This window comes from Rhizopus delemar, genomic scaffold (assembly GCF_000149305.1).
Source record: "Rhizopus delemar RA 99-880 supercont3.2 genomic scaffold, whole genome shotgun sequence".
Classification (NCBI taxonomy): domain Eukaryota; kingdom Fungi; phylum Mucoromycota; class Mucoromycetes; order Mucorales; family Rhizopodaceae; genus Rhizopus; species Rhizopus delemar.
The window spans coordinates 1,130,012-1,157,675 of NW_027137828.1; the positions used below are offsets into that span (position 1 = coordinate 1,130,012).

General features: G+C 35.8%; 15 protein-coding genes across 15 annotated transcripts in view; 10 read left to right on the forward strand and 5 right to left on the reverse strand.

The window, feature by feature from the left end:
* RO3G_02661 (uncharacterized protein) overlaps positions 1–323 on the forward strand; it is a gene marked incomplete at both ends in the record, with an annotated part of 1,024 nt that extends 701 nt beyond the window's left edge. The window contains 2 exons of the mRNA XM_067657252.1: positions 126–246; positions 315–323. Of these exons, the coding sequence (XP_067513353.1) occupies positions 126–246; positions 315–323 (130 nt within the window). The remainder of the gene's footprint in view (positions 1–125; positions 247–314) is intronic.
* Positions 324–856: 533 nt separating this feature from the next.
* RO3G_02662 (uncharacterized protein) lies at positions 857–1,285 on the forward strand (the record flags this gene model as incomplete). The annotated part of the gene is made up of 3 exons (XM_067657253.1): positions 857–932; positions 989–1,082; positions 1,138–1,285. 3 exons carry the CDS (start codon positions 857–859, stop codon positions 1,283–1,285), a joined length of 318 nt encoding a protein of 105 aa, XP_067513354.1.
* A 507-nt stretch (positions 1,286–1,792) lies between these two features.
* On the reverse strand, positions 1,793–2,107 carry RO3G_02663 (uncharacterized protein; the record flags this gene model as incomplete). The annotated part of the gene is made up of 1 exon (XM_067657254.1): positions 1,793–2,107. One exon carries the CDS (start codon positions 2,105–2,107, stop codon positions 1,793–1,795), a length of 315 nt encoding a protein of 104 aa, XP_067513355.1.
* A 1,802-nt stretch (positions 2,108–3,909) lies between these two features.
* RO3G_02664 (uncharacterized protein) lies at positions 3,910–5,246 on the reverse strand (the record flags this gene model as incomplete). The annotated part of the gene is made up of 4 exons (XM_067657255.1): positions 3,910–3,946; positions 4,103–4,272; positions 4,327–4,981; positions 5,062–5,246. The coding sequence occupies 4 exons, from the start codon at positions 5,244–5,246 to the stop codon at positions 3,910–3,912; spliced, it is 1,047 nt and encodes a 348-aa protein (XP_067513356.1).
* A 770-nt stretch (positions 5,247–6,016) lies between these two features.
* RO3G_02665 (uncharacterized protein) lies at positions 6,017–6,314 on the forward strand (the record flags this gene model as incomplete). Its single annotated transcript, XM_067657256.1, has 2 exons — positions 6,017–6,147; positions 6,200–6,314. 2 exons carry the CDS (start codon positions 6,017–6,019, stop codon positions 6,312–6,314), a joined length of 246 nt encoding a protein of 81 aa, XP_067513357.1.
* A 2,218-nt stretch (positions 6,315–8,532) lies between these two features.
* Positions 8,533–8,882, forward strand: RO3G_02666 (uncharacterized protein; the record flags this gene model as incomplete). The annotated part of the gene is made up of 3 exons (XM_067657257.1): positions 8,533–8,587; positions 8,664–8,677; positions 8,709–8,882. 3 exons carry the CDS (start codon positions 8,533–8,535, stop codon positions 8,880–8,882), a joined length of 243 nt encoding a protein of 80 aa, XP_067513358.1.
* Positions 8,883–10,599: 1,717 nt separating this feature from the next.
* RO3G_02667 (uncharacterized protein) lies at positions 10,600–11,165 on the forward strand (the record flags this gene model as incomplete). The annotated part of the gene is made up of 2 exons (XM_067657258.1): positions 10,600–10,780; positions 10,957–11,165. The coding sequence occupies 2 exons, from the start codon at positions 10,600–10,602 to the stop codon at positions 11,163–11,165; spliced, it is 390 nt and encodes a 129-aa protein (XP_067513359.1).
* A 986-nt stretch (positions 11,166–12,151) lies between these two features.
* On the reverse strand, positions 12,152–12,603 carry RO3G_02668 (uncharacterized protein; the record flags this gene model as incomplete). Its single annotated transcript, XM_067657259.1, has 2 exons — positions 12,152–12,284; positions 12,344–12,603. 2 exons carry the CDS (start codon positions 12,601–12,603, stop codon positions 12,152–12,154), a joined length of 393 nt encoding a protein of 130 aa, XP_067513360.1.
* An 897-nt stretch (positions 12,604–13,500) lies between these two features.
* On the reverse strand, positions 13,501–14,645 carry RO3G_02669 (uncharacterized protein; the record flags this gene model as incomplete). The annotated part of the gene is made up of 4 exons (XM_067657260.1): positions 13,501–13,523; positions 13,687–14,286; positions 14,426–14,475; positions 14,620–14,645. 4 exons carry the CDS (start codon positions 14,643–14,645, stop codon positions 13,501–13,503), a joined length of 699 nt encoding a protein of 232 aa, XP_067513361.1.
* A 1,391-nt stretch (positions 14,646–16,036) lies between these two features.
* RO3G_02670 (uncharacterized protein) lies at positions 16,037–16,819 on the reverse strand (the record flags this gene model as incomplete). Its single annotated transcript, XM_067657261.1, has 2 exons — positions 16,037–16,294; positions 16,391–16,819. The coding sequence occupies 2 exons, from the start codon at positions 16,817–16,819 to the stop codon at positions 16,037–16,039; spliced, it is 687 nt and encodes a 228-aa protein (XP_067513362.1).
* A 2,734-nt stretch (positions 16,820–19,553) lies between these two features.
* RO3G_02671 (uncharacterized protein) lies at positions 19,554–20,144 on the forward strand (the record flags this gene model as incomplete). Its single annotated transcript, XM_067657262.1, has 2 exons — positions 19,554–19,968; positions 20,020–20,144. 2 exons carry the CDS (start codon positions 19,554–19,556, stop codon positions 20,142–20,144), a joined length of 540 nt encoding a protein of 179 aa, XP_067513363.1.
* Positions 20,145–20,336: 192 nt separating this feature from the next.
* Positions 20,337–20,576, forward strand: RO3G_02672 (uncharacterized protein; the record flags this gene model as incomplete). The annotated part of the gene is made up of 1 exon (XM_067657263.1): positions 20,337–20,576. One exon carries the CDS (start codon positions 20,337–20,339, stop codon positions 20,574–20,576), a length of 240 nt encoding a protein of 79 aa, XP_067513364.1.
* A 2,559-nt stretch (positions 20,577–23,135) lies between these two features.
* On the forward strand, positions 23,136–24,684 carry RO3G_02673 (uncharacterized protein; the record flags this gene model as incomplete). Its single annotated transcript, XM_067657264.1, has 4 exons — positions 23,136–23,259; positions 23,314–23,499; positions 23,555–23,697; positions 23,758–24,684. 4 exons carry the CDS (start codon positions 23,136–23,138, stop codon positions 24,682–24,684), a joined length of 1,380 nt encoding a protein of 459 aa, XP_067513365.1.
* A 377-nt stretch (positions 24,685–25,061) lies between these two features.
* RO3G_02674 (60S ribosomal protein L2) lies at positions 25,062–25,880 on the forward strand (the record flags this gene model as incomplete). Its single annotated transcript, XM_067657265.1, has 2 exons — positions 25,062–25,264; positions 25,319–25,880. 2 exons carry the CDS (start codon positions 25,062–25,064, stop codon positions 25,878–25,880), a joined length of 765 nt encoding a protein of 254 aa, XP_067513366.1.
* Positions 25,881–26,246: 366 nt separating this feature from the next.
* RO3G_02675 (uncharacterized protein) lies at positions 26,247–27,113 on the forward strand (the record flags this gene model as incomplete). The annotated part of the gene is made up of 5 exons (XM_067657266.1): positions 26,247–26,250; positions 26,316–26,342; positions 26,433–26,488; positions 26,567–26,659; positions 26,739–27,113. The coding sequence occupies 5 exons, from the start codon at positions 26,247–26,249 to the stop codon at positions 27,111–27,113; spliced, it is 555 nt and encodes a 184-aa protein (XP_067513367.1).
* Between the last annotated feature and the right edge of the window lie 551 nt (positions 27,114–27,664).

A 27,664-nucleotide genomic window follows, 5' to 3' on the forward strand; every position in this document is an offset into this window, starting at 1 on the left:
ACCATTTAACTGCTTTATCAGTTTTTACAATCGGAAGTTTCCTGTCTCCCGTTTGAACATTAGCAAATCATTTTTGTCCAATTAGTTTGTCTTTTTTTTTATAAAAGTATGTACTTTATGTACAGTTTTCCAAATCCATTACCCCTATCTCTCGAAATACCACGTCGATTTACAGTTCTTTCATCCATTTCTGTGCAGGAAGTCATATTGTTTTTAAGAAAATATATCACTGTAGTCACTAATAAAGTAAAAAATAGCTGACGATACAGTTGTAGCAAATATGATCAGAATTAGATGCTCAAAGAACGTTATAGATGTTGTGAATAAATTAACATTAAGGGTTATTATATCATTATGGACAATGTTCTGATACATAAACCTATAACCGTCAGAGCTTGCATTGGTGAATGAGGATACAAGTATGTATACCTTACACCATATCGACCTTTTCTAAACCCTATTGAAGAATTTTGGTCAAACGCAAGATTTGGTATTGAAAACTTTTAACAGTGAGGATATTTCATCCCCAGAATTATGAAGTCATGCTCAGAAGTGACTCTGAAAGACTGTCAAGGATGAGTAAGACATTCTGCTTTGTTTTTTGAACGCTGCTCAGCTATGAAAGAAAAACTTTAATTGATAAAATATATTTTTCGCTTATAAATATATAATAAACTTTTACTAACATCAACACAGAACTTTTCTCAAAAACTCATGTTTTCCAAAATCTTGGATTAATCCTTTCCAATAACAATTTAAATTTCAGTATTCAGCTAAGTAAGTTTCTTTAAAAGGAAATTTTAAAGCAAAGCAAGAAAAAATCTGTGCCTTCTTTTTTTTTTCTATATAATTAAAAATGTCTGGTCCTGAAGCATCAAATGTTGATAGACAACTTAAGATTTTAAGCCCACCAAAGAATACACCTTCTATACGTAAGCTTTAAATTACACAATTTTCACAGAGAGAGTAACTTTTTTTTATATAAAAGCTGAATTGCCAGAATCCGCTTATAGATTAGATAACAATGAACTCAAGAAGTTGTATCAATCCAGCATAGAAAGAAGAGAAAAACTTGAAAATAGGTAGAAAAAAAAAAGATAATAAAGAAAAGGTGTTATATTAAATTAATCCAAACAGTCCATTAAAAACACAAAAGATGAGAGATGCAGAAGAACAAGAAAAATTAAAAAAGCATCCCAAGACAACTATTCGAGTTCGTATGCCTGATCATACAATTGTCCAAGCTACATTTCAGTCAAAAGAAAAGAGTAAAAAGAATATTTAATTTAATCCAGTTGTAATAATATCATTTGTGTTAGTATCTGATTTGTATGAATTTATACGCACCTTATTGGAAACACCAGAACGTAAATTTGTGCTATGTCTACCTCCTCGAACAAAACTTATTGACCCAATGATCAGCTTATATAAAGCTGGATTATCTCCAGCTTCAAATGTCTTGTTTGGTTGGATTGAAAAGGGTAATAATGATTCAGGTTTGAAGAAAGAATTTGTGGACATGAAACAAGAGCTATCTTTACCAAGTCAAGCAACAGAATCATCATCTCAAATCTCAGGTAGCAGCAGCACTAGTAGTAGCAGTAATCAGACAGCGTCCAACACTTCAACTAAAAAGGCCGTACCCAAATGGCTTCAAAAAGGTTTATTTAACAAGAAATAAAGAACACATGCATAATGGAATGTATAAACAGGTTTTTTTTAATTTATTTCTACTATTACAAAAGAAAAATACTTCTTTTTAAATTTGAGTGTTATTTACGATAAAAGGTATTTAGAATTGGTAACCAGTTTGTTCACTGTAGAGCTTTGCAGCTTCTTCTTCAGCTTGCTTCTTGGCCTTGTGGCGGTCAACCCAGTCCATACCCTTAGTTTCAGCAAGGTGGTCAACAGAAGCAGCAGCCAAAGCAGCGAGCAAGTTCTTGGCGACATGGTGATCGTTTTCAGGGTTAGCACCTTCTTCTTCCTTCTTCTTGTTATAGGCACGCATGGCAGCAAAACCACCGGCAGCAGCAAGGAGTTCATGAGTCCAGTCGGCCTTGTTTTCTTCGTTTTCGATCTTGTTGTAAGCTTCTTCGTGGTAGGACATGTTTATTTTAATGATTTGAATTTGTTACAAAATCACTCTCTTTTTATACTTTTCGTAGCATTAAGCATCGTAAGACCCTTTATTTTTAAACTTTTCCTTTTTCTGTCGAGCGTCCGGAAAAAGATTTTGGGCTAGTATTTTATATTCCCGAATACATGCAAACTGGTTCGCACAAATAAGTAAAAAAAACCTTTTTTCGGTAGAAAGACGCGTCTGTAATTCATGCTGTTTAAACTTTTTTAATAATAATCTAGAACCTCCTTCCTTTTACTAAAGGTATCCTTCTTTTACTGTTTTCACTTTCTATTTTTTGCTTCTTGATAAAATGAAATTTAATATAAAGTTCATATTAGTCTCTAGTGTAACTCATTAGCCTTAGTTTGCTTTTTCTTAATCTATGGTGAAACTCGAAAAATATTCGAGCTTTTAGTAGAAGAGCATCTAACCAAGTTGATATAGATTTATATTTACTCAATCTCTGTATATAAGCAATTTATGATAATCAAATTGTCTCTAAAAACGTTGTGATTCACAAAAGGCCTTTTTGCATAGTTCTTTAAACATATTCCTTTTTTATTTGAGGGCTTTGTTACATTAACCAATTACACAGTTTTAGCTCCTATCCAAAAAAAGTTACTCTATTTGAGACGCTTAATCGCCTCGCTTGGCACCCACATCTTGGACTTGACATCATTGTTCGGAAACGGGCTATAAACTTCTCTTTTTTTTTTTTTTTTTTTTTTTTTTTTTTTTTTTTTTTTTTTTTTTTTTTTTTTTTTTATACTTCGAGCTGTGATTTTTCAGTGACAAGTATATTTGTATGCCTAAAGGAATGAACATGCATATTATGATTTTCATTATAGCTCTATATTCGTTCGGCTTTATAGATAGAAAGGATATAAGATATGCTGGTAAAACATCCAAAAATGAAAGTCAAAAGAATAATGTGTTACATCAATTGTAAACAGAAAAAATGCTTTGTTTTCGTTCAACCATTGGTTCTCTTGTAACAAACAGATAAAAAGTAAATTTTCTAAAGCATAGTAACCAATCATTGTATTGAATATTAAACGGTAAATAATGTTCTAAATGGCTTAGTGCCATTAGAGCTTTTTTACCTACATACTATTGATACTATGCCTAGAGATAAGCGCCTTCTTCTATCTTCTTACCTCTTTTTCTTTAAAATATCACATTATTCAAACTTAACTGAGTTTCTAGTGATAAGAAGCTTATAGACGCATTTTACCATAAAATTTATACAAATTGTGCGCCTTCCTGTATTATAGAAAAATTAACGAGATGGAATTGCAGCCTGTTTTGATTTTTTTTTGTGTTATTCTGTCAGTATCACCGACAAAAGATAGACTACATTAATATTAATAATTTTCAACCTTTATAATAACTGATTTATCTCAGAATACCATAACAAATACCACACAGTGAGTCCATATTTTTTCTTTCCCAGCCATATGACAAGTGAACAAATTGCACAGGCTTATTAGTTGCCATTTCGCAACACTATTTTTGAATTACTTGTGATTTATGGAACATTCTTCAGTAGTAGCAACACTAGACTCTTTGAAGCTCAGATTGTTGAAGGATTTTCATTATCCAATTGGTTCCTGGTTTGATCGGGTCCCTAGGTTTTGCATTTTTTGCTGCGTTAATGATTCAAGCAGATGTTTTACTTTTAACTATTTCCTTTTAAATAAATAACTTATTATTCCTTTTTGCTTCATTTATTGAGGTCATTAACATAGACTTTCTTTTTCTTTCAACATTATAAAAGAATCTTCATATCAGTTTACTCGATAAAACATAATGAAAAAGGTACAACTGAAAAAAAAAAAAAAAGATATGGCATACTCTCTTTCTATAATAACAGAATAAGAAGCATAAATGTTTATATAGGATAGTTTATATAACAAATACAAGCACAAATAAGAAACTGATGTGAAATGCAAAATATCTAATGTCTTTTTTTTTATTTACTCTGGCTTTCCAATTAATCCCTTGCCCCAATTTTGGATTACACGAGAGCATTGACTTCTAATATGTCTTGATCTTGGATTGTTCCATAAACCCAAAGCATCCAACTGTCTAGCATGATGAACACATTGTTCCCAATAGAATTTAGCATAAATCCTGTTCTCAACAACATGCTTTAAAAACAGCAGTATTAGTTACTATTTTTCTATGAACAATACAATACTCACATCAAAATCTGATACTTCAGGAGCATGATTATCTGGCATTTGCACCACATAATCATCCGGCATCACATAAATTTCATTTCCTTGTAAATAACTCGAGAAAATACAAGCCGCTCTACTATCTAAGAATCTCTCTGAGCACCAAGGCTGAACCGTCTTACTCTCAATCACCACAGGCTCATAGTGAAATTCATATTTCTCAATCGAATATAATGTGTTGGCATCAATCCATTTATCCAAATCTGTTGGTCCCTCATTTTCTTTCCAGTGCTTATCATTTAATACCATCTTGCCTTCATGTAAGTTATTAATCAAATGCCCCTTATCAACTGGAATATCCTCCTTCTGCACATCCTTCTCTCTAAATGTAAAAGTTGGTAAGGCTAACAAATCACCAGCCTCTAACAATTCCTTGATCTTTTTCTTATTGGCTTCCAATGTACGACGTAGATCAGAAGCAGGAATCATATCAGAAGGTACATCCATGATGTATTCGGTTCTGGATAATAATCTGGCCAAGTTGCGTTCAGCATTACGGGGAAAAAGTACTGAAGGTTTTTCGCCGGGCACACGAACAAGATGAAGATCGACATTGTTATAAAGTTCTGGTATTTCTCTATACTCTTGTTCCAACCTTTCCATTGATAATTCATCTTGACTATCCAGATGAACAATAGCAGAGATGGGCCCTTTACAGTGTTGTTAATAAAAAAAAAAGATTGCTTATGATTTTATTACGCACCATCCCAATACACCGTCAATCGGAGTAAATTGGGCCATGTCTTTGCTGTAACGGCAGTAATGATGGAGACTTGATCATTTGAAGGAGTGTTGCTTGCCTTTAACCAGAAAGGTTGAATATTTTTTGCTGCATCATAGTAACTCTTTGAAAACAACTTGTGCATTTTCAGGCCGTGGGTCATTGAATCCAACAATGAATATGGTTTATCTACGCCAAGAAATATATTAAAACGTGTGTTACTTAATTTTTCTCTTTACCTTGATCGTATGTTCTTTGAGGTACCCAGTTATCATCAAATAGCTCCACTGTTTCTATATGCACACTAGGCGAAGAAGTTCCCATCAAATATTTCCACCCGTGATTTAAAGTCAAAAAGACTGAAAAGATCACATAAAACAAAGTCAAAAATCGTGTCATTCGAGATTGACAAAAGGCTGTGAGTAAGGAAGGTTTTGAAGTTCCACCAAAGGCAGCAGCATGTTTGGAATGTGGCAACAAAGGACCTGAAGGGTTTAAAAATGAGTGTACCTTGAAGATGAGCTGGTTGAATACTCCAGACGGTGACGATAGACCAGGTTTATGATAGTGACGTTTACTGTTTTCATTGTTGACATTGCTTAAAGTAGCAGCAGCAGTAACAGGATTATTAGTGTTGTGAATAAATGATTTTTGTTGAGCACTAAGAGAAGGTTTTCTTTGGTGTGAAATCGTACTGTTTTTTGTAATAGAAGTTGACCTCGAGTGCTTAGGTCTAACTTCAGTCATAGTTTATTATTAAATTATAAGGAAGAAGAGATAAAAATACATGTAAAAAAAAAATAAATTCATTCAATGTAGTCAACGTAGCACATTAAATTAGATATTCGAACTCCTATTCAAAAAATTTCTTTTTGTACTTCTCCTCCCCTTTCCCTTTCTCTCTTCTTTCTTTCTTTTTTCAACAAGAGAAAAATGTCTTACGCACCTCAAAACAACAGCTATTATGGAAATGCTCCTCAAGGCTATTATGCATCTCCTCCTCCACCTCAACAAGGCGGTTATTATCCTCCACCTCCACAACAAGGCGGTTATTATCAACCTGCGTAAATATATTTATCATATTAATGATCTACTGTTATCTTACACTCTTTATAGTCCTCCTCCTCAAACAGTAATTGTTCAACAACAACCTCAAAAACGTGATGATGATTGCTGTACTGCTTGTTTGGCCGGTATGCTTTGCTGCTGTTTACTAGAAGAATGCACTTAATAATTCAATGTATTATATACACACTCTCTCACACGCATACTTTCAATTCATGGGAAGCTTTTTTATACAAATAATTTTAATAATAATAACAAATAATAATCAATAAAAAAAACCATTCTTTAAAATAATGCATTATACAAAGTAAACGATATATACTTCAGGAACAGAGTGCTTTTACTCCTTAAAAGTGTTTATTTGTATATTCAACAATTGAATGATGTTTTGCGTATACCAACATGGTTCAAACGGCTAACCGGGATTTGTCAAAGTCACACATGTATGAATCTCTATTTTTTTTTGTTCTTCACGATTATAAAAATAGAAATATTTTTCTAGGATTAATTTGGCTCTTGATTTATACTCCTTTACAAGAATGGCAAAGAGCAAAAGTAATTTATATCAAATTTAGTATAAACATTATCAAAAATGTATTAGTATTTCTCTCCCTCCTTATTCGTACCCCACTATTTTAATATAAAGCTTGATCTTTGTGTGAACAGCTCTCGGTATGTTTCTGACTAGTTACTGTGAGAAATTCACATGCTTTAATGAAAGCCATTGACTCCTTTACAGAAACGTGGCTTTTATGAATTATTTAAAAGGGGATCTTACGAGTAGCTAACCAGAAATGCTTGTTTCTGTTACTCTTAATTTGTGTTACGGATTGTGTGGCTGCTGGCCACACATGCATGCTGGCTTTTTCCAGATAATTCGTTTATTTAAATAACCTTTCACTCAGTTGACGGAAACTGATTATTTAGCTTTTCAATTAAACTCATCTCAAATATTAGAGATACGCAAACTAACCGTGCTTTTCATTTCAGATTTAAACGATTATAAATTTTTTTAAACAAATTAAAGCTGAATTCTAGAAGTAAATTTCAAATTCAAAGATACCTACTCAGTATAATATGTGTTTTTATAACTAGAAAGTAATATATAAATACTTTTATATTTACTGAAGTATCTTTTATCATTACTAAAATGATATATCTAAATACTTGTAGGCATCGCCGAAATTTATGCCACTTACCAACCTTCATGATCGGCCAATGCTGCTATTTTCTATTTTTTTTATGTAATTGGGTATCAATAGCGTTCAATCATATCCATATTTATAGTAAAGAACGTAAATCAAATAAATCATAATGATAAACATCAACAGCACCAACTTTAAAAGAAAGATCTCAAAATGTCTGTTTGTATACTCTGACTCATTGAATACATGATTTGATCGATGCGTTAGGTTTAGCCATCAATATATTAATATCTATATTGATCAAATAGAAAGAGAGTTCTTTCTTTTACTATTATGATATATCTACTTGAATGCCCTATTTTCCTTGTTTTAAGTCCAAAGTCATTTATTGTAGCTTAAAATGTGTAAAATTACTATTGAAGCCAGACTACAATCAATTTTAGAAAAAAGAAGTCCGTGGTCATTAAAATGGTTTCACGGGGCAAAGTTCCCTAGCGAAGTGGTCAAGTTCTCTCTGCTGGATTAGTCTTTCGTCTGGCGGCACTAGTTCCAATCTCTATGGTCGTTCTCCGTTTGTTTGTTCGCGTGTTTAAACCCTGTTATTAAAAAATATTTCTTATGATGACCAGCTAAAAATGTGACATCCGAATAAAATCCTCATAAGCAAAAAAAAAAGGATTTCATGTTTTGATTTTCTAATAATAGATATAAAGTGCAACGTTACGGAAAGTTGGGACATTACAGAAAAGAATGTCATAGTGCCAAATATATAATTCAGAAATAATCAAAGATGTTAGAATTCATACGAATGATATAGCATTATGAGTTATGACTATTAAACGTTTTTATTATTAAACTTGGTATTGGTTGCTAGTTAAAATAAGTATTAGATATGGAGCAAGAGAAATGAAAGAACAAATAATAAAGAAAATGAACTTCTGTCAGATGCTCTAGCTGTTGTATAACAGTAACTGATTGTAGTTGGCATTGGTAAATATAAGTCTTCATACAAAATCATGCAATCAATTTCAAGTAAACATACTTTTTAGGATATATACATTGTATTAATGATGACTCTTTGATAAAAAAAAAAGCATCAACTAAAATAATAAATCTTCTCCTATTGTCAGAAATATCTCTAATCTTTCACATAATTGAAATAACGCGTAAGATAACGTTAAACGAAGAAGTCGAAGGTATGTGTATTAGCCATGCGGAGGAGCTGACATGTAGAACTATATGAGGATTTTTGAAGTTTTGGAAGAAGGGTATTTCTTGGGTTTGTCAGAGACTAGTAAGTTAAATATTAGTTCACGCGATTGCAGAACAGATTAGATGAGAGAAATAGCCAATGACGAAATTTTCCGCAGGATGGATTAATGAGGTAAGCGTGTTTGACTAGCATGTCTGAACAGCGTGAAGGATGGACATCAAGACGTGGACCGATAACGTCTGGGCTAATACGGGTCAAGGGGAGCTCATTGATCATGCTTGAGTTAAAGGCGTTCCAATCAATTTCGAGATCGATTTTGTCTATCGTAGTAAATAAAGCTTTGAAGCATCCCAATGGCTTGACGGTGATCGATTGATGATCAGAGAGCAAAAGAGGAAGCAAATGAGAAATTGATTAGGAAAAATGACTCAGACAGTGTCTAAGAGTGTTGGTGACAAAAATGTCGTAGAGCAGTTCATCATTGGAAGGAAGAAGCAAAAGCTGAAGCCAGCAAATTTGTAGAGCAGCATGTTCATTACCAAGGTAGATAAGGGCAATGCCACTTTCCTTACGTAGATATTGACAGGACTGAAAATTAACAGCTGAAAAAGATTGCCGTGAGATAAACTTGATGATGGGAAGAACGAACTTGAGCAAGAAACGATTGCAGGAGGGTGAGAATACGAATAGAATACCAAATTATGCTCACGATCAGAGAGTTGGCAACTAGGTTTCTACCTAAAATACAATGGCTGCGTTGTTACTGGAACAATCGTGCCATTGAGCAATTCCTAATGAGGAGAGAATAAGTTGCCAAGAATCTTGGGGAGGACGCCAGATAGGGATACAGCAAAAATTTTATGATAGTATAACCGAGCCTTCGATGCGCGTTTATATATAGAAAAAATAAACATAAGTAAGAGCATTAATTGTAGGAGCCAAAGCTGAAGTAGCAGACTGTTGTCGATGCGGTGGATTGCGAAAGACAAATCCAGGGAGCGCCGAAGAAGCATAGATGGTTCGCGGTAGAGGTTCCAAAATCAAATTGATTAGTAAGGGTGAAAGGGGATCACCTTGTCGTAGGCTTTGTCTTTGACCAAATGGAGCTGAAAGGAAATCGTTCAAACAATTTGAGTTCAAAAAAATGAACAGGTTTCCTTTTTTGGGTTAAGCTTACACCATTTTCAGGAATAAATGTCGCGTTTGCTTATCGCTTTTTCTATATATTGTATTATAAAGTTTGTAAAAGTGCGACTTTACTTTCTGAAAATGGTGTACAGTTATTTCGAGAAGTAAAGCCACTGGTTTTGAATTTGAAGTCCTGCAAAAATCTTTGTGTTCAGCAATGATGTCGGTTGATCCAAAAATAAGGACGTGCCTGGATTGGATGAACCTTGTTTATTCGTACATGTCGCCTATCGCTTAGTAATTATCCAATAATATTCTTGGCATTTCATTTGGTATAAATAGAAGTGATGGGCTCAGTCTCCTTTTTCTTCCTGATTTTCTATTTATTTTTATAGATTCTTAAAAATGGAGATGCAGTTTTTTTACGAGGATGGACAGGGCATGTTGTTGATGAACATGGAGTTGAGACAATGTATCTTTCTGTTGATGAGGAGCTTTTTGCTATCGAAACACTAAGTTCTCGTACTCAGTTTCTACAGAATAAACCTCCAGAGAGACCTCCTAAACCTACAGTATTACATTCAGCTGGTGATGAAAGGAGTCATATAGATGATTATATGGAGCTATGCAATAAGAGACGATATACATTCTACTCAGATGACGAAGAAGCTGGGGGTTTTCATTTATTTTTTAGTAAATGTCTCAGCGCTTCGGCTGCTGCAAGACAATTAGGTATTCATGTTCGTTCAGCCCAAATATGGGTCAAGCGTTATTACGAAGATCCTGAAAGCATTCTCGAGAAAAAGAAAAAAATCAGGGCGACGTCGTATTCTTGGGGAAGAGCATAAACAATTTATTTTAAATTACATTGATGAGAATCCTTCTGCTGTTGTAACTGAAGTAGTAGAAAGTTTACTGCAAAACTTTGTAATCTGAACGTTTCTCGTAGTACTGTCCATAACTTCATGACAACGCAGTGTAACTTATCCATTAAACAAGCTCAATTCCAACCTTTGGAAAGAAACAACGAAGAAAAAATTCAACAGAGGTATGATTGGGTCCAAAAATGGCAACAAACTGATTTGGACTTCACAACAAATTGTGTTTTCCTTGATGAATCAGCCTTTCATATTAATTTGAAACGAGGTATGACATGGTCAAGGAAAGGAACTCCTGCAGTAGTTACAGTGCCTATGACTAAAGCAAAAGCAACATCAATTTTAGGTGCAATATCTGCTACCGGTTTAATTAGTGTTAGTTTACGAGTTCCAAAACGAATTAAAAAAGGAAGCTTGGGTATGAGACTGATGCTTATAGCATAGGAATAGTGACAGGAAATTATCTGAGCTTTTTAAAAGCTACTCTTGATGAAATGGATAAGTATCCAGAAATGAAGGGACATTATCTTGTCATGGATAATGCTCCTATCCATAGCTCAGCTGACATAAGAAAGTATATTTACTCTCGAGGATACCGATGCGTATATCTTCCTCCATATTCTCCTGAACTAAATCCAATTGAGCAGTTTTAGTCAGTTGTCAAGAGTAAAGTGAAGCGACATAAGTTCTTGAAAAAAGAGACATTGATGACCGGAATCAGCGAAGCTTGTGATAGTTTATATATAAGTGACTTCAAATGTTTTGTTTCTCATTCTACTAAATGCTTTGGCAAGTGTCTGAACAAGGAGAGACTATAAAATTGACAAACTAAAAAAAAAAAAAAAAAAAAAAAAAAAAAAAAAAAAAAAAATCGAATCAATAAGAATGAATAGATGAATAATTTTTACCATACAGCATTTCGCACAAAAATTGAAATACACTTTGGTGCACTTCACCAAGATGCACTAACACAGAACAAAATTGAAATAGGATTTAACACAACGATTTAGCATGTCCCTTTTTTTATTTAATTATATGCAATCAATTTATATAGAAACAACTTAAGAGTATGTATACAATGTAAGTATAAGATAGTATTAGAGTGACGTGAGAGAGGGGGGACATAGCTCCTTAACTTGGTCGCTTTTGTTGACGGTGATGAGACCTGCTTGCTCTTTTTGCAAAGCTTTTGTAACTTTCTTTTGTCTAGGCACATTTTCTAAAATACAATAATGTTCGTAAGACAATTGTACCGGTGCTGTACCAGGACGAGTATAGTATGGTCGTTTGATTTTACCTTCAATTTCATTAGCAGCTCAAAAACTCTGACCCAGTGCAAGCGATCTTCCTAGTCAGTTGGTACTACAGCTGATCGGATTTCGATGCATGTGATGCGCATACCGACGAATTTGGTTGCCAAAAGAGTGATCTTATCACCAATCGCTTGTATAGCAAACATTTAGCGTCGTTTGAATGTTGTCAAGGAAGCATAACGATACTTCATCATATCCAGCTGTAAGCAGGCATTTGTGCACTCGAGAAGTTTCAGGAAGTCTTCCTGATTAAGCGGGGTATCCTGTTGACTAAACGGTTTGCGTTATCATCAAAAGTTATCACACCTTCCTTCTTTTTTTTTCTCTTACCATGAACATTCAATCAGCAAACGATCAACCTTGTCCTTAGTACTTGTTCCAAGTCCATCAAATAATTTTGATCCAATGCCGGGATGATATATTCCTAGCTGCTTGCATGTTGCCGAAGCTTTTTCGCACCTACAATAGTAAAGTGTGACTTCATTGAAGACTGATAATCAGCATAAACATAGTCTTACCAAATAAATGAAAGTATACCAGTCGCTGCGCTAAAATACTTGAAGATTGGCAAAATGGATTCGCAAAATGGGGTGTATTTGTTTGTGAGGGCCAATGGTTGGGGCTTCATGCAGTTCGCATGGAAATCACTAAGTATATACTTGGCCAGTCTGATTGCCTCAATGTCTTCCACAGGTGTGTTCGTGTCACAGTTATATGACCAAATATAATCGAGAAGCTTGGAGAGCGGCTGGTCCAGGGCATTTTCCAAGAACTTCATCGCAACTTTGAGACTGCCGAGCGACTGATTTGGACATTGATCATCCATGTTTTTTGCATATTCCGCATCAGTTTCAACGCAACCATGAATACCGTCAGCAACATGCGAATCAGTCAATTTTGCATAGTAATGTTGGTCCAGGAGTGTTGCATCCACATCATCAATGTTTGGCTTGTTGATCGATATCGAAGGAGTCAGTGTCAGCGGGGTAAAGACGAACGCCTTTTTGTTTTTCTTGACATGGGTGGGCTATCATTAAAAGTCGTGATTATTAGATCAATTGGTACAGCAAATAACTACATATAGGTCCTTACGTTGCTTTGGTCATCATATGTTTGCTTGCGTTTGCCGACAGAACTTGAATGTGCGGGCGTAGGAGTCTACATAGTGAGGAGTACTAATTAAGTATTTCATTTTCAATAAAACTTGAAGAACTTACCGATGGAAGATAGTTGTTTTGTGTAACTTAGTTGATCTTGTTTATCGATTCAGCCAGTTTTGACGCGTGAGTAGTAGGTTCAATTGCATCTTCGCAAAATAACTATAAATATGTATGAGCAAATCATCAATGACCTCAACAGTACATCCTTTTTATGCACACCTCAATGTTCGTATGAAATGAGTCGGCTGCTTTCTTAATTGATAGGCGTGTTTGGGAGATTTTCAGGAGATCCTGTTTCAATAATTCCTACACTGACTGGGATGGTATATTGTTATTGATTTTGTATGGCCCGTATGCGTCGACAACATCCTACTTGTTTGATTTCGTTTTATAAAAGTATGTTGACATGATAATGAAGGTGAAAAACGATTTTTCGTGGGAGTCAGAACATGCTAAGACGGAGCGCCTTTAGATACTCAGTAAAACGGAGTGGTCACAAAAAATGAAATGAGCTGTCAAATGGTGGAGATTGAAGTATCTAAGAAAGAATTGCAAAATATGTAAAAATCATATATAAATTCAATTTTTTTTTCGTTTTTTGGGAGGGCCAAGTAAAGCATATCAAGATCACCAGAAGTATCGATACCATGGGCGGGTATGTATCACATTTTCGGTCTTCGTTTTGTCAACATTGGTATTACTTGTCGTACCTAAACTAATCCCAGCTGACTCCACTCCGACCTCCAATGTGATACTGTTGTCTGTAGAAGAAAAAATTGAATGATTTATAGCAGCACTGGATGAGACTCGTAATGATGGTTTGTAGTAGAATTTTTCAAAGGTGTTGGAATTCAAACTCCAATTTGCGTGCTTCTTCAAGTCTTGAATTGAGTGTCCTAGTTCAACTGCCTTGGTGCTGGATGCTGACCGAATGGAATGTGCTTGAAAATGTTTTGTGTCAATACCTGCATCTTGCATTGCTGATTTTGTCCAATTGGCTATAGTAGATGGGCAGACGGATGATGATTTCTTGTCTTCTTGTTCCAAATAAGTAAGGAAGAGCGTATGATCTTCTGGTAAGTTCGTACGGTATTGGCTAGTCTTGTTCAGGCAAGATTGTAACGTCTGTACCGGACACAGTTGCTGGTCTTGATATGTATCTAAAGTGATCGACTTGACTTGAGCTTCTTTTGGAGTCCTTGTATGAATAATTGCTTGGATTTCTCCCTTGTGGTCGTTGTTGATGGTTATATCTCGATGCTGAAGACATCCAATATCCGATCTTGGTCTCCAGGTTGTTGCTATACAAAGTAGTAGTATTGTCTTTAACTGTTGATGCTGTAAAGAAAGGTTGCATGTTGGTGACATGGTATTCTGGATGTGCTGTAGTAAAATGGTAATGTCCTAAGTGAAAAGTTGCAGTGTTGTTGGTATTTTTACTGTTGATCTTCTTTTTACTGTAAAAAAGTCTTTGATAGGCTTGTGGCCTGCTATTGGTGGTTTGGTTTCATGGATTACTGAGAATACTGAGGCAATTGCCGAACGAAGTGTGTTGAGGTAGTTGTTACTGTATGGTTGATTCGCCATCAAAAAAGCTAAAACATTTTGAGGATTGTAGTTACAAGGATCTTTACCCTGAGAGTGATACCAGTTTGACCATTGCTTCCAGCCATTATCATAAGCCCGTTGAGTTGATTTTCAGATTTTTTGATTAAGAAAGTTGACAGTGTCTTGATCTATACCATTGTTCTTCCTGAAGTTGTTGATAAGAGCCATGCGGCTAAAGACCATCTTGAGTTGAGCTTCCATATGATTGGTTTCTTGAGGTGTTTCATTTGCAGTATCATCGGGGTACCAAAATTGGCTTGACCACAGTGGCGTCACCAGAACTACTCTCTTGAGATGTTGGGATTTGATTTACTTCAAGACTCTTGGGATCAGTTTCCAAGATGGGTGAAGGTAAAGTCCTCTGATATTCCAGTTCTGTTGAAATGCATCGATTGCTGTTGCTTCTGGATCCAGATTCAGTGCTCAATATTGTTGTAGTTGCCGGTTGTGTCTCGCCGCGAATGCATCCACTTGAAGAGGTCTCCATAATCTGTTGATTAATTGGAAAATTTTCTTCGGAATCGTTGATTCGTAAAGTGGCTTCTTGATTCGACTCAATTGATCTGCTTGTGTGTTCTGTATCCCTGGAACGTGTTGGTAAATTACCTGAATCTGAAACTGGTTGTATAGATTCTGTATTTGTATCGCTAATTCTTGAAGTTGAAGCGACGTTGTCCCCCCTGATTTGGTTGTGTATTTGAGGGCTGTGATATTGTCAGAAAATATCTTGATCGCCGAATTTGCGCAGTCTTTTGTGTGGAGTTGGATTGCAAAGAGTATTGTCTTCAGTTCTCTGATGTTTATTAATTGTTGAGTTTCTTCCCATGTCCAAAATCCCGACGTTGTGACTAGAGGTGAGCTAATCCCCCAAGCTGGTATTTGAAGCATCTACGTGTATAATTACTTTTGGATTGGCAATCCGTTCTTCTTTGTGATGAATGTTTCCCACCATTGAATTTCTTGGAGGCTCGTACCGGATAAGTTGCATATTGTTTCCCAATTCTGATTCGAGTAGTGAAGAGATTTAGATAGGTCGCGTTGAAGGTATCTTAGGTGTAATAGTGCTTCCCCGACTGCTGGGATCATTGCTGTCATCCTTCTCAACAAACTCGCTATCCATCTGCAAGATCGATATTGTCCTGACTCCAATTGTTTGATCCTCTTCAACAGGTTGGTTATCTTCAGGCTTGGGACCGAAATCTCCATTTTCTTGGTGTTGAACTGAAAACCTAAGAACTCTTGAGTCTTGGCAGGAGTTAACAAGCTCTTGTTGAAATTGATGATGAAACCCAATCTCTGTAGATGTTGGGCTACTTTGTAGGTTAATTGTTGCATCTTCTCTTTCGACTTTTCTAGTCGACAAATATCGTCTAAATAGTAGACTAAGCGATGACCTTCGCTGCACAATGGTTCTATGGCGTATTTCATAATTTTTGAAAAAATTCAAGGTGCCACACTTAATCCGAAAGCGAGTGATTTGTAGCGATATACAGTGCCTTGGTTTTCGAAGCTTAGGTAATCTTGAGAGTCTGGATGGATAGGTATGACGACGTACGCATCTTTTAAGTCGATTTTGCAAATGTAATCGTTTTCTTCTATTATCTCGCGTAATGTCGGTACGCCCTCCATTTGGAAATGTTCCACTTGTAGAAATCTGTTGAGTTTTTGACGATCCAAAATCGGTCTTCTCTTGGTCTGTTCCTGTAAAGTAAAAAAGTTGGAAAGGAAATTCTTGTTTTGGGATGGTGATACTTCGATCATCTCGCCCGTTAAGAATTTTTGGATTGCTATATTTACGTGTAACTGGTCTTCGGCAGACAAGTGCTTTTTCGGTAGTTTCCAAGGTACTGGTTGTTTCGCAAATTGAATTTTGTATCCATGTTGAATTACGGATAGTGGCCAAGGGTGAGTTATTGTCGATCTCCATGCTGTTATAAATTGTTGTAAAAGGCCTCCAGGTGCAATCCCGTCGGTCGGTATTTCATAATTGGCTGATGGTAAGGACTGTTGTTGAAGTGCTGTGATTGGCAGAACTGTTGAAGTGGTGGGAACAGAGGCTGAGCACAAGGTTACTGTTTGTGCTCTGGATTGTTGGTTGCACTTGGATAAGTTGGGTTGTGGGAGGTGGAGTTGTTGAAGGTTGAGGTCCCACGTCCTCGTCTTCCAAGATAGTTTTTTTCTCCTCGTCCTGTTGAGAATGATTTTCCTCCTCGATATTGAGACCATGGTGTAAAATTTCCTCTTGGTTTTCCAACGTATCCACTGGCTGCTTTATCAAGTTTGTGTTGATGATTGGCAGTGTTGTATTCTCTAAGGAAATCAATGTTGAAGGCTTCTCTTTTACGTGAAGATTTTGTTTCCAAATGTTTAAGGCTTGGTGGGAGTCGAAGGGCTTTAAGTGCGTATCCTTTGGCTTCCTCGTCCTGTTGTTTGGCTTGGTACCAAGCGTAAATTGCCAGTCGTTTTGTGTTCTCAGAGCAAACCCAACAGTCCCTATTAAATTAACTTTAATACCCCAAAATCAAAAAGTTGTCACCCAACGGACCCTACTGGCGGCCCTGTTAAAGTTAATAGGAATTATCAGACCTATTATGAGATTGGAGTTTGTAAGGTTTTTGTAGTATAAAGTAGGCTTGTTATAAAGGGTTTTTGACTTGAAACCAAGTTTTTGAATAGTGTTTGGTTCCCAAATAGTAATAGATTGAATGTAAGTTCGCTTGTAATAAGTGACCACCAGAGCTAGTTAAGTAGAGCAAACTGTTTTGAGTAAAGTAAAATAAAAAGATAAAATAAAAGGGATTACAATGAAGTGCATATGCTTCAAGGAAATTCTTGTTCTTGACGTTAAGTAAAATAAAAGAAAAACAAAAGAAATTTACTTTGAGTGATATTTATTATTCATACGTATTTGTTTATATTTTTCTGGATTTGAACCAGTTAGATAGAGAAAAGTCAAAGTCTGCCAAAGTTTGCTGCACTGCGTTACACTATTATCTTTGGTGTAATGCTATATGTAAATCATCTTAATAATGGATCTTCAACTTTCTCGCTTATATATCATCTCAGAATGCATTCAGTTGACTTCTCCATACATTAAGAATGCAATAAGCTGATGGGTGATTGCGTTTTTAGATTAAATAAAGCTGAAATTTACTGCGATAAACATTGCAAAACAACTTCAACTACATCGCTGAATTTTCTGACATACGAAAATATTCATCTATGCAGTTGACATAGTAATCATGTGTTTTGAAGTGCATAGAGTGATATCCGTATTCATAAGCTATCTAGTGGGTGGCAGCTGCCGTTTTCTGGTAAGGTAAAAATCTAGCTTTGCTAGTAGTTTTGTACTTATACTGAAGAAAGCGGCAATCCTTAAGTTAAATGACTTTAATAATACTAATAAATACGCTTCAGCGCATTCTGAAGCGGCAGCAAAAAGCCTTTTTGACGTAGGTTGGTGATTACAAGAAGCCATCTGCAATGAGACGAAGACGATCCCCGATGCGATCTCGGCTGACAACTTTATGACCAGAAAATGACCTGATACAGTGGATTTCTTCGTCATATTCAAGATTAAAGCCTTTCAAAGCAAGAAGATACTAGTTTGCTACATTTTGGAACTGTTTAAATTTGCTGAATCGTTCTGCTATAGCTGCTTAAACATCGGCAGAGATCACGTCAATTTTAAAAGATATAGTGTAGAAATTTTAATAGGGTCCAACTTAATAGGAACCATAAAGTGACAACCTTACAAAAGGTATTAAATATTTAACTCCGACCGATTAAATTTAATACTTTAATAGGAACCGTTGGGTTTGCTCTAATCCCTTTTATTTTATCTTTTTATTTTACTTTACTCAAAACAGTTTGCTCTACTTAACTAGCTCTGGTGGTCACTTATTACAAGCGAACTTACATTCAATCTATTACTATTTGGGAACCAAACACTATTCAAAAACTTGGTTTCAAGTCAAAAACCCTTTATAACAAGCCTACTTTATACTACAAAAACCTTACAAACTCCAATCTCATAATAGGTCTGATAATTCCTATTAACTTTAACAGGGCCGCCAGTAGGGTCCGTTGGGTGACAACTTTTTGATTTTGGGGTATTAAAGTTAATTTAATAGGGACTGTTGGGTTTGCTCTTAAAAGACAAAATGTTTCTTTTTCTATTCGGATTATATATGTATATGTATTAACCTTTTTTTTTGGGTAAATATATTGAACGTATGTACCTTTACTAATTTGTTAGTTTCTACCAGGTTTTTCAAGATAATCTTTTGTTTTTAAAACAATGAAAAATTAGTTTTTGAACAAAACATAATACAAACCAACGGCAATACGCGCCCTGCTGTTTATTTTTAAAAAATGATTGCATCATCAAAACAATTCAAAACCGATTACATGTTCATCAAGATGAGCAAAAAACTTTGTGGGTTTTCTTTCCTTAAAAAAAACTTAGATGAGTGAAAGACGCACAAAACGACAAAAGATTTTACCTGATGACGCCAAGTGATGTATCGAAAATGCAATCAATCTGAATTTTTCGCAAGTTTGTTGAAAAATTTAACCCGATTGACCAAGCTATAGCCGAACAGCGATATGGTAATCTTGAGCGTGCATCGTTTGGCAAGTCTGATCAAGAACGTTTGCTGACCGCATTCAAGCAGTGGAAGTCTTCAATCGAATACTTTTTATTTGGTCTGACAGAAAGGTAGTCATCTCGCAGGAACGAACAAAGCGGTTGTGTCAAGAATATGTTGCAAAAGTAGCGTTTACCGAGGCCGCAAAGCTTACCGAGAATTATGATAGCGATAGTAGCAAGTCCTACAGTAATGAAGGTGGCATCAATGTATCCGAAAACAACATCATTAATGACAGAAGCAACGCCAGTGATAATGTTTTACCTCCCAACGATGACCTCTGGATTCACGACGGTAAAAATATCAATATTATGTTCGATCAATACAAGTCATTGGTGGACGAGCTTTTGTTGGTACATGAAAGGCTACCAATTGAAACGTATGTTGCCGAATTTGCAGCACTATCCCATGTGTTTTTATTATGCAAAAATCAGTATTCTCAAACGATCAGTGATATATTCACTGTAGACACCCTTGAAAAAATTACGGATACATTGGTCAAAAAAGACATTAATTGGAACCTGACTTTCTCACAATCTGAATTCATGGAACTATCGACTACCCTCACAGATCTTAGCTTCGGATTGAAAAAACGGCAGGACTGTATAATTGATCTCCTGATGATGTCTAGAAATGCTGGATATAGTCAAAATCGTGTTTTACAGGGCATTGCCAACTTAATCCAAAAATTACCAACAGCAGCCATCAAAGACAGCACAACCATTGGTAAGGCAGAACTTTAGAGCACTTATTTCGACCCAATATTATCTGTTCTAGTTGCTGATCCTGAAAAATCTGTACAGTTCCGATGGTCCAACACCTCATCACCCGAAAGTGGTAGTGACAAGCGACCAGACGCAATCATTAGTAACGTTACACAGCTTGAATTTGATTTGTATTAGGATTTGGAGAAGCCAAAAAAGTTGAAAAAAGTTGCAACGCAAATGGTCTTTGTCGCGACTTGCTGCGGTTGGCTGTTTTCACAAAAAAACATGATTGATATCAACAAATTAAATGCGTCATTATCATTCCAAATTCATGGTTTCAATATTTCATTTTTCCTAACAAGATTGGATCATCATGGCATTTATACCATGGTTGAAGTTGGCCATTTGAAATTTCCAAAATCCATCGAAGAACTACCATCTCTGGTTATCTTGCGTAATTTGAATATTCTCCTTGCCATCAATGATGCTTTTTGGAGATTATATCGATTATCCAAAGAACTTGAACTTATTAATGCTAGATATACTAAGACATCTGATTTTATTACAGATTTCATTGAGGGCAGCAAAGATAAGAACAGAATTTGCTCAATTCGTTTGGGTGAATGATGGTTTCCAATTGATTAAATAATTTTTCATCCACCGTGCCAGTACATATTGCAATACAAATACCCTTTTAACATATAATAAAACCTCTTTCATTGCTTTCTTGTTCTGTAATAATTTTGCAGTTTGATCCACATTTAAATGTTACTAACTCCAAACCCATACGATATGCATTTCCATTTTTTTTAATTGTATCATACTGATACTATAGTCGGACAAGATTATTTCTTGGTGCAAATAACTTTCTCCAGGAAAATTACTTCGATTTACTTCATTTTATTTTATTAAACAATGGTTGAAGGATATTTACAGACTCATTCTTTTAAGCCCGACTAGACAAAATTTACAAAAAATAGTGTAATGACTGAAGCATGCAATAATGTCCCTTCATTTCACCTTGTCAACATTGCTCAACACCCTAAAAACAGCAAAGTCCCTCTATGTTTAATGGAAATTCTCTACCATATATTAATTTTAGATTGGAGTTCACGGTGTGTTCTAATTGAAGTTCGAGAAACGCCCCAAATTAAGATCAAATTTCGTTCCATTTTATTTTCGAAAAATTTACCATCAAGTTCAAAAAATGTTCGATTTGTCACCTCTTCTGGTGATTTTAATGAACAGCCATTTGTTGATTCCTTTCTCTCGTTCTTGCAGTGGACTACTTATGATTCACGACAGTTCCGACTAACCCAAACCATGTTTCTTTTACCCTACAGTCTAGCAGTTACATTTGCCCCCCCCCCGGCTTCTTGGCTCTTTCTTTTGGAATCTCCCAATCGCACCAGAGGCACGATTTATATGATATCGACTGCTGTTTGGAAAAATTCACTATAATCAATCAGTTTCTGTTTTCTGTTTTCAACTATTCAATATTCCCATTCTGCTCCTTTTGTGGGACTGAAATCGAAGATCGCCAACACCTATTCATCCTGTGTCCTTACAAGCTACATGTATGGCAACTAGCATTGGCCTACTTTGCACCGCATTTGCATTTCTCAGAAAACGACCTCCTTGCTCTTGTTTTTGAACTCAAACACTTTTTACTAGTGGATAACCTCGCGTTGTATACTTTAGCCTCCAAAGTAATAAGATTTATTTGGCGATTCCACTGGCTTTTCATCAAAGAGAATGTACCATTCTAACCTGATTTGGTCGTTCAAAAAGTGTTTAATGCGAAACATAGATAGTTTTATTTTGATTTTTCTATTTTGTAAATTTTAACACTTAAGCGCACCACTCATTACAACATGTGACTCTAATACTAAACCTGATTATTATACATACAAAAAAAAAAAAAAAAAAAAAACCAATCGTACATCAAACAGACCTGAAAGTAAGCTAAACTATGAGCACAAAGCTCATCTTACAGACTTCTTGGACGAGAACCCGTCAACTGTCATCCAAGTTGCAGTCGAAAACTTGACCAAAAGCTTTGAAGGTCTGGAAATAAAGAAAAATAGAGTTTCAGAGTTCATGTAAGAGGATTGCAACCTCAGTATCAAAGTAGTCACCCGTCACCCTGTAGCCAGAAATAGCAACAAAATCTTGGAGGCTCGTGCCAAATTTGTTCAAGAATGGTCTGCTAAAGGGATGCATTATACGCACAATTGTGTCTTCCTTGACGAATCTGGCTTCGACAAAATATGCGTCGTTCAAGAGCTTGGTCACGTCGAGGAACTTCCGCCGTTATTGAATCACCCTCTGCTAAAGGGGGTTTCTCATACCGTTATCGGCGCGGTATCAGCATTTGGAGTTGTATATCTGAGTATCAGGGATCCAGGAAATGTAAAGAGAAGAAAGGTGGTAGGAGCTACAAATCGTAAGATACCTGGAGATGCGGCTTCAACCATTCCTAAAGGAACTACAGCTGGTCATTATCTCAAGTTCATTAGCGACACTTTGGATATCATGGACGAGCTCCTCAATATGAAGGGATTTCACATTATTATGGATAATGCCGCAATTCATAACCATAGCCTTGTGGATCCCTTAATTATAAAAAGAGGTTATGTACTCGTATATCTTCCACCATATTCACCTGAGCTTAACCCTATTGAGATGCTTTGGAAGGTGTTAAAGGATAAGGTTAGACAAAGTAAACGGAGCAATTTAGAAACCCTTACAACCAGAATTACTGAAGGCTGTCAAGACGATCCTATTGAACATTTACAGAATTTTATCCAGCATTCTGTTAATGCTTTTCCCAAATGCTTGAATAAAGAATTTTTATAACATTTTTTTAACCATAAGTTTGGCCATTTTAGTTGTAAGAAGTGGGCAAATTATTTTCGAAGAGTTGGGCAGATTAAGTTCAAACATTTAGGCAAACTACTTTTTTTTTCCTAGGCAATTTAACTTTACACAATTGGCCAAATTATTTCAAGAAACTGAGCGGAGTTTTCAAACATTCGGTAAATTAAGACTAGAAGTACAGTAAAAGTTTTTTTAGTTCCAAAAAAAGCAGCGGAGTAGTGACTGTTGGAATCTTTTTTTTACATGAAAAATGACATATTTTTATAAACTTTCTCTCTTTTTTACAGAAAAAAAGTATTTTTACAAATGGGTTTACAACCAAGAACCGCTGCATTTATTGGCGTTGGTGTTGCTGCTACAGCATGTCTTGGATATATGCTTTATTTTGATTATCAAAGACGCAATAATCCCGTCTTGAAAAAGAAAATTAGTAAGTCGTAAACAATGATCCCGCTATAATGAAGTTTTAACCTATAATCATTAGAAAAGGAAAAGAAGAAAGCCGAAAAAGAAGTCAAAAAAGCTCAAGAAAAGGTTAAATTGAATACTATACAAATTATTGAGTCTGTTATTGAAGCGGCTTCAGAGGAAACACTTCCTTCAACACCTGAAGAGAAGGAAAAATATTTCATGCAGCAAGTTGCATTGGGTGAAGGCCTTTGTAATAAAGGTAATGCATTTTTTTTTTTGCTGTAAAAGAAAATATGAACTAATTCAATTCATAGGCGAAGCTTTTTATAATGATGCTGTTTTACCTTTCTATTTGGCTTTAAGGGTTTATCCTGCACCCATGGAACTGATCATGATCTATCAAAAGACAGTCCCCGAACCCGTCTTCCAAATGATTATCAATGCGATGGCACTTGACGTAAATTTAAAAAAGGAAATAGTTTGACAGCAAGAAGAAACTAAATTATTTGAAATATAGCAACAAAAGCGTCAAAATCAATTTTATGAAAGCTTCCCTCCCAAAGAGACTAATACTAAATTAGCCGAGCTACCTGCTGGTACAAATGAAGAAGGAAAGCCTGTAGTTCGTCGTGGACTTGTTGTCAATAGGGACATTGCAGCAGATGAAATTATTTATGTGGAAAAACCTATTGTATCAGGTCTTTTCCCTGGATTGGAAGGTTCTCACTGTAATCTTTGTCTGAAGCGTTTAAATGATGTAAAGATCGAGTGCCCTGATTGCGATGTTGTTGCCTTTTGCAGCGACGAATGCTTGAACCATGCCAAGGAAGAATACCATCAGTATATTTGTCCGCAAAATAAGAAGGAGAAAAATGTTGATGCTTTGGAATTTCATGAGGCGTTAAAAAAGAACAATACAAAGTATCCCTCTATGATTGCCCGTTTCTTATCTGCAATGGTAGTTGAAGAGCTAAACAAATCAAAGGAGCAACAAAAGGTCGGCGAAGCCAGCTTTGGTGCTTGGGATCATGTTGATCGTTTTAGATATTTGGAAATTTCAGAAAATGAGGAAACAGCTGCAGAGATTGAAATGTTGAAAAAAGTGTTGGGCCCCAAGGTGCAAGGTATTAATGAATTCCTGTCGAAAGAGATCTACTTGATGCTCAAAGGAAAGCTACTTTTTAATGCTTATGCTATCCCTACAAACTCTGAGGATATTGAAGTAGAAGAATCAAAAGAACACGCTAGAAAATTAGATAACAGTGAAGCCAAGCATATTGGCGCTGCTCTTTATAAGATCTCTACCTATATTGGACAGTCCGAAGATGGTCCTAATGTAAAAATAGAATTTGAAAATGATGCAATCTCTGTTAGGGCACTCAGAGAAATTAAAGAAGACGAAGAGCTTGTTGCTGCTTATTCATTGCCTGTTTCAAAGAAATAGAATTTACTTGATCATTTATTTAAATAAATTGTCCGGACCGGAAATTTATGGTTCATTTTTCGCACATATTGTCAGGCTTCTAGGCACTTGTCAAATAATCTTTCTCTTTTTCCACTAGTTAGGCAAGTATATAAAAGAGAAAGAAGGATGAATGAGCCTTTTAATTATATAGAGTCCTCATTCACCTTATTTATGTGTTAATGGATGAATAAACTAACCTATTGATCATCTATTTATATTCTCAACTTTATATCACCACCTTCAACTTTTTTTAAATTCCCATTTTCTTTAAATTCCAACATTTCTGCATGAACTACAATTTCAACTTTCAATCTTCACTTTTCTGAACCTACAACAAATCATAAAAATAAACAGCTATGGGTCGTGTCATTCGTGCTCAGAGAAAGGGTGCTGGATCCATCTTCAAATCCCACACTGTTGGTCGCAAGGGCGCTGCCAAGTTGAGAGTTTTCGACTTTGCCGAGCGTCACGGTTATGTTCGTGGTATTGTTAAGGAAATTGTTCATGATCCTGGAAGAGGTGCTCCTCTTGCCAAGGTTGTTTTCCGTGACCCCTACAAGTAAGCAAATACATTCAAATTGGCGATTTTAAGTCTGATAGATTTTTATAAAAGGTACAAGCTTCGTACTGAAACCTTCATTGCCACCGAAGGTATGTACACTGGCCAATTCATCTATGCTGGTAAGAAGGCTTCTTTGAACATCGGTAATGTTATGCCCTTGGCTTCCATGCCCGAAGGTACCGTTATCTGTAACGTTGAAGAAAAGGTTGGTGACCGTGGTGCTATTGCTCGTACCTCTGGTAACTATGCCACCATCATTGGTCACGGTGATGATGGCAAGACCCGTATCCGTCTTCCCTCTGGTTCCAAGAAGGTCATTCCCTCTACCTCTCGTGCCGTTGTCGGTATTGTTGCTGGTGGTGGTCGTATTGACAAGCCCCTCTTGAAGGCTGGTCGTGCTTACCACAAATACAGAGTCAAGCGTAACAGCTGGCCCAAGACTCGTGGTGTTGCCATGAACCCCGTTGATCACCCTCACGGTGGTGGTAACCATCAACACATTGGTAAGGCTTCTACTATGGCCCGTGACTCTCCTGCTGGTCAAAAGGTTGGTTTGATTGCTGCTCGTCGTACTGGTCTCCTCCGTGGTACCAAGAAGGTCAAGGATGCTTAAATATCTTGTCGATAATAAATGCACAAAATCAGAAAAAAAAGCAGCATCAATTAAAAAAACAGCTTTTTGTTTCTATAAAAGAAAACCTTTATTGTGTGTGATGATCACTATGAAACAAAATATAAAAGAGAGACAAATAAGGGAGAAGAAAGGAGCTACTTTTTCTATATTGTTTATGTGAAAACTGAACTGACAGATTCCCCTAAACTTGATTTCTTCTTTCACGTTTTTCATGCAAAAACACTTTGGTAAAAAGAATTTGAGAAAGAAAAAAGGACTTCAAATTTTGTGTAACAAAATTAGGATAAATATTTAAGCATAACTGACAGATTATATTGCTTTTTTTTTTCTGTAATTTTGTTTCTGATGGGTAAGATCCATTTGAAAAATAACAAAAAGATTAAAGAGAATAAACTTATTGCTTTATTGTAAAAGCTGAAAGTACAAATGATTTTGTTGCAGGTAAATATAAAAAAAGAGAAAATAAAAAGAAAAAATACGATATAAACAAAAGAAGGCACACAATACAAATCAACTATTTTTATCTAAAAGGCTGGGTTAGTGGTGCAGCAGGAATCATTGTAGGAAGCCCTTTAGATGTTTTAAAAGTAAAAAGTTATAAACGTTTTACCCATGCAAAAGATGAATGATCCTTTCTCTCCTTATTTATAAAAATTCTGATATAGGCACGACTACAAGCACCTGCAGTTAATGATACGGAAAGATTTAGTCGGAAAAAACCATGGAATATAATGAAGAAGATGGTTCAAACAGAAGGGGTAAAAAAAGGGGGGAGTAGAGGGGTGTGTGTGTGTGTGTGTTTTTTTTTTTTTTTTTTCATTGACACATAATTCAAAGGTAGGATCGATGTTTAAAGGTATACTTTCCCCAGTTATTGGTTTAGCAGGGCTAAACGCAGTATTATTTGTCTCATATGGTTCTATCCTGCGATGCTTTGAACAACCTAATAAAAGCCCAAGTTTATGGGATGTGTATCTTGCTGGTACTGGTGCCGGATTTGCCTGCTTTTTAATCTCCACGCCAACGGACTTGGTGAAAATCAAGGCACAAATGACAAAGTTTCCAAAGACTAGCTTGCAAATCACAAAAGAGATATATCAAACAAATGGCTTGAAAGGTTATTATATTCATTGTGTATACAATGTATCTTCTTTGTTTACAGTTCCTGAATTTAGGTTTTTATCAAGGCGGCTTAATTACCATGATCCGTGACTCACCGAGTTATGGAATATATTTTTGGGTCTATGAAGGTTTGAAACGAATACTACAAGTCAATCCGAGTGAAAATGATGCCTGGAAACTCCTATTAGCAGGAGGCATGGCAGGGACAATATCATGGGCCTCTATTTATCCAATTGACGTCGTCAAGTCGCGTCTACAAATGCAGAAACAAGCTAAGGGGTATAATGAAGCTAAAATATTGCTGACTATGGATCAGCCTTATGCATCAATTAGAGACTGTTTCGTGCGATCTTATCGTACAGAAGGATTAAATGTTTTCTTTAGAGGGCTTTGGCCAACGTTGTTAAGAGCATTTCCCGTAAATGCAGTTACATTTTATATGTATGAAATGGTAATGGATATTTTGCAATAAACAAAAGCAAAGTAAAACTGTATTTTATATACTCAAATAATGCTTCTTACTCCCCTCTCCATTTTTTCTCCTTTTTTCTTCTTTTTACTTTTTACAATATAAACCCCTTTGAGATTTTATCTGTTGTACCACTCTGAAGCATATAAAATTGTTTGTGTGCCAAAAAGAG